This window comes from Trichechus manatus, unplaced genomic scaffold, assembly GCF_000243295.1.
Source record: "Trichechus manatus latirostris isolate Lorelei unplaced genomic scaffold, TriManLat1.0 scaffold00100, whole genome shotgun sequence".
Classification (NCBI taxonomy): domain Eukaryota; kingdom Metazoa; phylum Chordata; class Mammalia; order Sirenia; family Trichechidae; genus Trichechus; species Trichechus manatus.
This window is the reverse complement of record NW_004444036.1, coordinates 6216527-6226518: the sequence shown is the minus strand read 5'-3', so window position 1 is coordinate 6226518 and position 9992 is coordinate 6216527. Positions and strand designations below refer to the sequence as shown.

Sequence of the window (9992 nt, the reverse complement as noted above, 5' to 3'; positions counted from 1 at the left end):
TGCATGTGAAAGCTGGACTATGAATAAGGAAGACTGAAGAATTGATTCATTTGAATTGTGGCATTGGTAAAGAATGTTGAATATACCATGAACTGCCAAAAGAACGAACAAATCTGTCTTGGAAGAAGTACAAACAGAATGCTCCTTAGAAGCAAGAATGGCGAGACTATGTCTCACATACTCTGGACATGTTATCAGGAGGGATCAGTCCCTGGAGAAGGACATCATGCTTGGTAAAGTAGAGGGTCAGCGAGAAAGAGGAAGACCCTCAATAAGATGAATTGACACAGCGGCTGCAACAATGGGCTTAAGTATAACAACCATTGTGAGCATGGCGCAGGACTGGGCAGTGTTTCATTCTGTTGTACGGAGGGTCACTACGAGTCAGAACTGACTCAAGGGCTCCTAACAACAACAAGGACAGCAGCAATAATCATCTTCCTCAATGGCCATCTTAATCACTTCCATTCAGCTCCCAATACCCACCACTGTATCACATCATGATTTTGTCTTAAGGCCTTCCATCATCTGAGTCCCTTGCATTAAGCTTGCTACTTTCAACCTTTTATCTCACACATGACTCTCATACCCTTGCACCCTCATCCCACCATCACTACCCTTATGGTTTGAACTATGTTTCAACACCTTACCTGACATTCATTTTCTCTATCAAGCCTTTCTGAGTAAATTCCACTTGGCTCCAATCACAAGGGCCACTCCATCAACAAGACACAGTCTTGGGCACTTATCTCTCTAGCTGAGATTGGTTAAATGTACAGTTCCATGGCTGTATTTACAAGGATTTATTTGTGCTTGTCCTGGCTACCCTGTATGCTCAGCCTCAAAAGTTTCTCTAGGACTATGTGTCCCACTTATTTTGAATGTCCCTAGTGACCTGGAGTGTAAGGCATTGAGTTGAGCATTACTAGGGGGCCAAAAATCCACACACTATGGATTTTTCAAGGCGAAATCACAGAGGGCTGAGTGGCGGGCATCTGCCCCTGTTTTCCAAACACCTCAGTGCCCTTACCTTCCCCCCCTCCACTCTCCACAGGAAAGACCACGTGTTCCTTACAAACAGCTTCCTGGACCTATATAAATCATTGCCTCAGAGAATGTCCACACTCCTCCTCCCTCTTCTCAGCCCTGCAGCCCCTAGTTGAAACCCTTTGGCCTCAGAGCTGTTTCAGCTCTCTGCCAGCCCACCCCCTTCTCCACCAAGGATTTGTCACTTCATTTAGCCTCTTGAAAATTCTCAGTCTTGTCTCAGCCCAGCTGTTCTTAGTTCCCTTTTTGGTCCAAGTCCCTGGCTCAGGGCAAGGCCTTCCTCACCCTATCAGAGCTTTCATCCAAATTAGAGCTCTGGGTCTCCTATTTGCCTGGGAGGGGAATCCACACAGCCTCTAGACTCTTGACATGGCTTAGAGACATAGTCTTTAATTCCAAAATATCTGCAACAGCACTAACAGGAGACCCTGAGAGCCATCAGTCCTCACACAGGCTTCAAAGGTGACATGCAGGAGTGAAATTTTTGCACTGCAAGTGGGAGTTTGGAGAGAGATATGCATGTATATCACAGCAGCAGAGAGAGAGGGACTAATTCCTGCTGACCTTTATCCTTCACTCTCTCTCCATACCAGAACCTTCCACCACCACCTTGCCAAATACAAAAGCAATAAAGATTTGGACTCTTACTTGAGGATTTTTACCAACTTCTATTATAAAAGACTACCCATGCATATGCAAAAGTTTCTTAATAGAAGTGTTTTGTTTTGTTTTTTTCACTATAGGGTATCCCCATAAGCAGATTTCACTATATTTGTTCCCTCTGGTCCTGGCAATACATAGGAATTTTATACTCTTTGGGTCTCCTAGAAGAAAAAGTTAGTCTATGAACAAAGCTAACCATTTAGGATTCCCCATTACTCTCCCTTGGGTTTGTTTTTATATCTTCTTGTCTCCACCACAAACCTAAAAGAATTTAAGGTGATTTACATGAAAACATATATGACACAATGACATTCATGAAAAGTGGGACAGGAGAAGAATGAAAAACAAGGGTAAGTACAATGTCGTACCAGAAAGGGAGCTAAAAATGCTTACTAGCATGCCCTATACACTTTCACATCAAATTTTGTATCCAATATTGGTAGAGAGACTTCCTGAGGCCAGATCTTAGGTCAGACTGACCGTAAGTAAAGATGATATAAAAAATAGACTGGATTAAAAGTAACCTTCCATTCAAGCCAAATCAATTAGGATTTATCAAATGTCTATTCTTCTATTTTAGCTATATAAGAATTTCTCTAGAAAAACATAGAGGGTATTCCTGCCGCTATTCTTTGGCCACAGCTGAGCAGGATATGGCATTGAATGGGCTTAAACCAGGGAGGTGGAAGGAATGAAGAACTCTTCTTTCCGCCATGGTTCTTCTTCCTATTACTTCCCAGAGGTAATGCTATCAGTTCTACCTTGGAGCCAAAGAGCAATGCCACAGAATGCTATTGTTTTGTTGCAATTACATTTTCATTCAGGATATACGGCCTTTATAATAAAGAAAAGCGAAAGATTTTAGATTAAGACTTACCTCGGCTATTTTAATTTCCAGTCTAAGCACCGACTTCATGTCATGTTCTGCTCGGGAGCTATTAGCCCCTAAAAGCACAGCAGTATCCACCATGAACTTGTAAAGGGCATCCCGATACTGTAAGAGATAAAGAAGCAAGTGACCATAACAAGCCTATTAGGAAGTATGTTTTAGAGACACAGAAAAACAGAAGCAGCAGGTGGAAATAAATGTCCTTCATTTTCACTCTGTACTCAAACTATGGTACAGGTATTATGCAATGCCAACCACCGACCTACCACTTTGGGAGAAAGAAGAGTAATGGCTACTTGGGTACTGTTTCCATGAGAGACAGAGATGTCCAACCATCAAAGATCAAGAGAACTACTTTTCTGGCAACCAGTGGTATTATGAATACATGAAATATCTCCAAATAAGCCCAGAATAGAAAATTAAAGGTCAGAAGTCCTCTTTCCAAGAAAAGTGAGGTTTTAATAAAATAATGAGAAAGAACTGCACTTTCTAAAAGCAGGAGACATGATCCATGAAGACTGGTGGCAATGATGATTTATTCTCTTCCAGCTCAATCTACCCACTTACACACTAAGAAGTAAAAGACCAGGGATTACAGCCCTGTGTCTTTTCTGTTTTGCACAGTATTCACAAAGTTATCCCGAGCTCAGGGGAAAAGTAAGAGAGAGAAGAGAGGAATGATGAAGAGAAACCTAGCAAATAGCAAATATAAAATTTCCTCCCTGCGTGATCATGAACCAATGGTTGGGCTATGCATATATTATTTTGCAAGGACTTTAAGGGATCTCATTAGGGGGTCACCTTTGATTTCAGATACATGTGTGAGAACACAATAAACCAGGTATTAAATGACCTCACAATCGTGCTATAGAAATAATATTTCCTAACATACACCTTGACTCTGTAAGCTATTTTTACTATGTATATGACTTCAGGACCTATGTAGTGCTTGGCACATAAACAAAAAAAAACTGTTGCTGTCAAGGTGATTCTGACTCATGGCAACCCCACGTGTGTATAGTAGAACTGCACTCCATAGGGTTTTCAAGGCTGTGGCCTTTCAGAAGCAAATCACCAGGCATTCCTTCCAAGGCCCTCTGAGTGGGTTCGAACCACCAACCTTTACGTTTAGTAGTCAAGCACTTAATGATTTGCACCATCCAAGGAATCATGCTCGTCGTAATGTTGTTGTTGGTAGGTGCCATCAAGTCGATTTCAACTCATAGCAACCCCATGCACAACAGAATGAAATATTGTCCAGTCCTGCGCCATCCTCACAATCATTGCTATGTTTGAGTCCATTGTTGTAGCCACTGTGTGAATCCGTCTCATTGAGGGTCTTCCTCTTTTTTGCTGACCTTCTACTTTACCAAGGATGATGTCCTTCTCCAGGGACAGGACCCTCCGATAACATGACAAAAGTAAGCAATATGAAGTCTTACTATTCTGGCATCTAAGGGGCATTCAGGCTGTACTTCTTCCAAGACAAATTTCTTCATTCTTCTCATAGTCCATGGTCTATTCAATATTCTTCGCCAACTCCATAGTCCAAAGTCATCGATTCTTCCTCAGTCTTCCTTATTCATTGTCCAGCTTTCACATGCATCTGAGGCAATTGAAAACACTATGGCTTGGGTCAGGCGCACCTTAGTCCTCAAAGTGACATCTTTGCTTTTTAACACGTCAAAGAGGTCTTTTGAAGCAGATTTGCCCAATTCAATACATCGTTTGATTTCCTGACTGCTGCTTCCATGGGCGTTAATTGTACACCCAAGTAAAATGAAATCCTTGACAACTTCAATCTTTTCTCCATTTATCATGATGTTGCTTATTGGTCAGTTGTGAGGATTTTTGTTTTGTTTATGTTGTGGAGTAACTCACACTGAAGGCTGTAGTCTTTGATCTTCATCAGTAAGTACTTCAAGTCCTCTTCACTTGCAGCAAGCAAGGTTGTATCATCTCCATATCGCAGATTGTTAATGAGTCTTCTTCCAATCTTGATGCCATGTTCTTCTTCATACAGTGCAGCTTCTCAGGTTATTTGCTCAGCCTACAGATTAAATAAGTATGGTGAAAGGACACAACCCTGACGTACACCTTTCCTGATTTTAAACCACGCAGTATCCCTTTGTTCTGTTTGAACAACTGCCTCTTGGTCTATGTGCAGTTCCTCATGAGCACAATTAAGTGTTCTGGAATTCCCATTCTTCCCAATGTTATCCATAATTTGTTATGATCCACACAGTTGAATGTCTTTGCATAGGCAATAAAACACAGGTAAAAATCTTTCTGGTATTCCCTGCTTTCAGCCAAGATCAATCTGACATCAGCAGTGATACCCCTTGTTCCACATCCTATTCTGAATTAGGCTTGAATTTCTGGCAGTTCCCTGCTGATGTACTGCTGCAATCATTTTTGAATTATCTTCAACATAATTTTACTTGCATGTGATATTAATGATATTGTTCGATAGTTTCCACATTCCCTTGGATCAACTTTCTTTGGAATGGGCACAAATATGGATCTCTTCCAGTTGGTTGGCCAGGTAGCTGTCTTCCAAATTTCTTGGCATAGATAAGTGAGCACCTCCAGCATTGCATAAGTTCGTAAAAACATCTCAATTGGTATTCCATCAATTCCTGGAGCCTTGTTTTCACCATGCCTTTAGTGCAGCTTGGACTTCTTCCTTCAGTATGATCGGCTCTTGATCATATGCTACCTCCTGAAATGGTTGAATGTCAACCAGTTCTTTTTGGTACAGTGACTCTGTGTATTCCTTCCATCTTCTTTAAATGTTTCCTGTGTCATTCAATATTTTGCCCATAGAATCTTTCAATATTGCAACTCGAGGGCTGAATTTTTTCCTCGGTTCTTTCAGCTTGAGAAATGCCAAGAGTATTCTTCCCTTTTGGTTTTCTATCTCCAGGTCTTTGCACATTTCATTATAATACTTTACTTTGTCTTCTAGAGCTACCCTTTGAAATCTTTTTTTCAGCTCTTTTACTTCATCATTTCTTCCATTCACTTTAGCTACTCTATATTCAAGAGTAACTTTCAGAGTCTCTTCTGACATCCATTTTGACCTTTTCTTTACTTTCTGTCTTTTAATGACCTTTTGCTTTCTTAATGTATGATGCCCTCGATGTCATCCTACAACGTGTCCAGTCTTCAGTTGTTAAGTGTTCAATGCGTGAAATCTATTTTTGAGATGGTCTTAAATTCAAGTGGGATATACTCAAGGTTGCATTTTTCTCTCATGGACTTGTTTTAATTTTCTTCAGCTTCAACTTGAACTTGTATATGAACAATGGATGGTCTGTTCTACAGTCGGCCCCTGACCTTGTTCTAACTGATGATATTAAGCTTCCCCATCATCTCTTTCCAGAGATACAGTAACTTTGATTCCTGTGTATTCCATTCAGCAAGATCTATGTGTATAGTCACTGTTTATATTGTTGAAAAAAAAGTATTTGCAATGAATAAGTCATTGATCTTGCAAAATTCTGTCATGTGATCTCCCACGTCATTTCTTTCACCAAGGTTATATTTTCCAACTGTCGATCTTTCTTTGTTTCCAATCATCAGTAATTATCAATGCATCTCGATTGCATGTTTGATCAATTTCAGACTGCAGAAGTTAGTAAAAATCTTCAATTTCTTCATCTTTGCCATTAGTGATTGGTGGATAAATTTGAATAATAGTTGTATTAATTGATTTTCTTTGTAGACATGTGGATATTATCCTATCACTGACAGTGTTGTACTTCAGGATAGATCTTGAAGTGTTCTTTTTGAGGATGAATGCAATGTCACTCCTCTTCAGTTTGTCATTCCCAGCATGGTAGACCATATGATTATCTGATTCAAAATGGCCAATACCAGTCCATTTCAGCTCACTAAAGCCTAGGATATTGATCTTTATGTGTTCTATTTCATTTTTTACAACTTCCAATGTTCTTTGATTCATACTTCATACATTTCATGTTCCAATTATTATTGGATGTTTGCAGCTTTTTCTTCTCATTTTGAGTCGTGCCACATCAGCAAATGAAGGTCCTGAAAGCTTTACTCCATCTACATCATTAAGGTCAGCTCTACTTTGAGGAGGCAGCTCTTCCCCAGTTGTTTTTTGAGTGCCTTCCAACCTGAGGGGCTCATCTTCTGGCACTACATCGGACAATGTTCTGCTGCTATCCATAAGATTTTCACTAGCTAATTTTTTCAGAAGTAGATCACCAGGTCCTTCTTCCTATCTGTCTTAGACTAGAAGCTCCCCTAAAATCTGTTCACCATGGTGACCCTGCTGGTATTTGAAATACCGGTGGCATAGCTTCCAGCATCACAGCAACACGCAAGCCACCACAGTATGACAAACTGAGAGATGAGTGGTGGGCTTGGTATATAGCAGGCTTTCAATAAATATTTGTCAAATCAGTAAGTAAGCTTTGTGAATAGCCTTGGTTAAAACAATGCTTTACCATTCCCAGTTCAATTCAAAAAACATTTATTGAGCACCTACTCAATATATGTATAAGGTTTCATGCTAGGCACTCTGTGTGTATGTGGTGGGTGGAGGGACAATACAGATGAAAAATTAAACAATGCTTGAGTCTGATTCTCAAAGAGTGCGTGGTCCAGTGAGGGAGATAAAAATGTAATTACTAACCATAACATTAGAGAGACCAAAATTAGTTCCTTAATAAAGCTGCTAAGTGCTTGAAAACACAAGAGCTGGAGGAGGAATTCAAGCCTGGAGAAATCAGGGACACAGCATTTGAGAGAGATAGGTTCACAATAGTAAAGTGAGGAGTCTCCTGTGAAGTAAGGTGCTTTCTTGGGGGATAAGGAAAAGCAGATGAGACAGGAAAGGCAGTTTGGGAGGTCATGAAGAGGTCCTTGAACTCCCTCTAAGGAATTTAGATCCTGTCTTAAGAGCAAATTCAAAGTGAAAAGACAAGCTACTAACTGGGAAAATATCTTCGGAAACCATATATCCAAAAAGAACCTAATAACCAAAATATATATAAAACTTTGACAACTTAACAACAAAAAGACACATAACCCAATCAGAACATGAGCAAAGGACTTGAACAGACATTTCACCAAAGAGGGCATTCAAATGGCCACCAGACACATGAAAAGATACTAAGTGTCATTAGTCATCAGGGAGATGAAAATCAAAACCACAATGAGATACCACTCCACTCACACTAGGATGGCTAAGATTAAAAAAAAAACAGAAAATAACAAATGTTGGCAAGGATGTGGGGAAATTGGAACCCTTACACATTGCTGGTGGGAATGCAAAATGGTATAGCTGTTGTGGAAAATAGTGTCATGGTTCCTCAAAAAACTAAAAATAGAACTACCACATGACCCAGCAATTCCACTCCTAGGTATATACCCAAAAGACTTGAAAGCAGAGACTCAAACAGAGACTTATACACCAATGTTCATTACAGCACTATTCACAATAGCCAAAAGGTAGAAACAACCTACATGCCCCTCAACAGATGAATGGATAAACAAAATGTAGTACATATAAACAATGGAACACTGCTCAGCCAGTAGGAGAAATGAAGTCTTGATACATACTACAATATGGATGAAGCTTGAAGACATTATGATGGGTGAAATAAATCAATCACAAAAGGACAATTATTGTATGATCTCACTTATATAAAAACACAAGAAAAGGAAAATATATAGAGAACAAAATTTATTAGTGGTTACCAGGGGCAGGAGGAAGGGGGAATGGAGGGCGTTAACAGTGATGGAAACATCTCATCGATTAAGGGTAAGGTTGTACAGCCAATTATTGTAATTGCTGTCAACAAGTTGTATACCTTTAAAAATTGAATTGGTAAAAGTTGTGTGATAGATATATTTACAATAATGACAAAAAAGATTAGCTGCTGAGGGATTTGGTTCCTTGGTTTGGCATTTAGGGTCATGGTTTCATGGGACATCTCAGTTCATTGGCCTAATAACGTGTTTAGTGCTTCTGTTCTACCATCTAGTTCATTGCATAGTGCCTGGAGTCTTAAAAGATTACAAGCGGCCATCCAAAGCACAAAAATTGGTCTCTATTCACTTGGAGCAACAGAGGAAGAAGGAGAGTCAGGAATAGGAGGAAGATATGGAATGTGTGGCTAATCGTCTCCATGAACAAATACCTCCTTTGCCATGAGACCAGAAGAACTGGATGGTGCCCGGCTACCATTACTGAACATTTTGATCAAAGATTCTATAGCAGAATCCTGATCAAAAGGGGGAAAATGTAAAACAGAATTTCAAATTCTCATGGACTCCAGACTTCCTGGAGCCATGAAGGTTGGATGAACCCCTGAAACTGTTGCCCTGAGATAATCTTTAAACTTTAAGCCAAAAATATCCCCTGAAGTCTCCTTAAAACCAAACAATAGTTTACCTTACCTAGTAAAAAAGGTCTGCCTTGAGGATTTTGCTCTTTTAAGAACTATCTCTATGGGATCAAACTGATAACAGCAACTGAAAAGACTAGATAGGAACCTTAGGGGGCAGTGATTTGACATTAATGGAGGAGGAACAACTCAGAAAAGGAGGGTGAGAATGGTTGCAAAACTCAAAGAATGGAATAATGTCACTAAATGGTACACGTAGAAACTGTTGAATTGGTGTATGTTTTGCTTTGTATATTCTCCACAACAACAAAATAAATAAAAAAATTTTAAAAAGAGCAAATGCAGCATGGAAATGGCATGCTTTGAGAATTTGTCACGTGGTGCTAAGGAGGAAATGGAATGAAGAGGAGGAGGAACAGTTAAAAGGTTACTTGCAGTAGTCAAGAATTAACAAGGACCTTACGTAGTGTAGTAAGTTCAGAAAGGAGGGACCAGGTGGAAGATATCTTTTGAAAGTAGAATGAATAGGACTTGATTAATTGGCTATAGGAGGAATAGGAGGTTTCAATTTGCTGAGAGGCTGGTGATCCAGCAGACACAGAGGTGCCCCCAGATTGGCAACAGTTCATTCTGTCCACTTTCAAGAAGGAAAACTTGTCAATCTTCTTTGATGAATTCTTCAGCCAGAAAGCTGCCTGGGATCTTGGCTAGTTTTCTACCCTCCAAAGCCTTCTACAAACAGCACTGGCACCAGCGACTTCTGTGGGCCAGCACTTCTCAGTCTAAGTTCAGTGCACTCTCAGGCTGGGTAGAAACCAGATAGTTCCCTGGGTCTGAGGTTCCTCTGGAAATTCAATAAAGTCTCCAAAACGAATTGAAAGTGTCAGGAATGAACAAGCTCTAATCCCATCTGCAGGTAACCGTTAGGTTTCCAAGCCAGCCCAAGAAGTCTAACCTGATTGATCTCATCTGCTTCTCATTAACCCTCCACTAACCTGGGGAAACCCTGG

The 9992-nt window shown here is 40.1% G+C and overlaps 1 protein-coding gene across 1 annotated transcript in view; it reads right to left on the bottom strand.

Moving 5' to 3' along the window:
- Nucleotides 1-9992, bottom strand: part of PHEX (phosphate regulating endopeptidase X-linked) — a 231194-nt gene that overhangs the window by 165564 nt on the left and 55638 nt on the right. The window contains exon 7 of the mRNA XM_004382849.3: nt 2588-2704. Within this exon, the coding sequence (XP_004382906.1) occupies nt 2588-2704 (117 nt within the window). The remainder of the gene's footprint in view (nt 1-2587; nt 2705-9992) is intronic.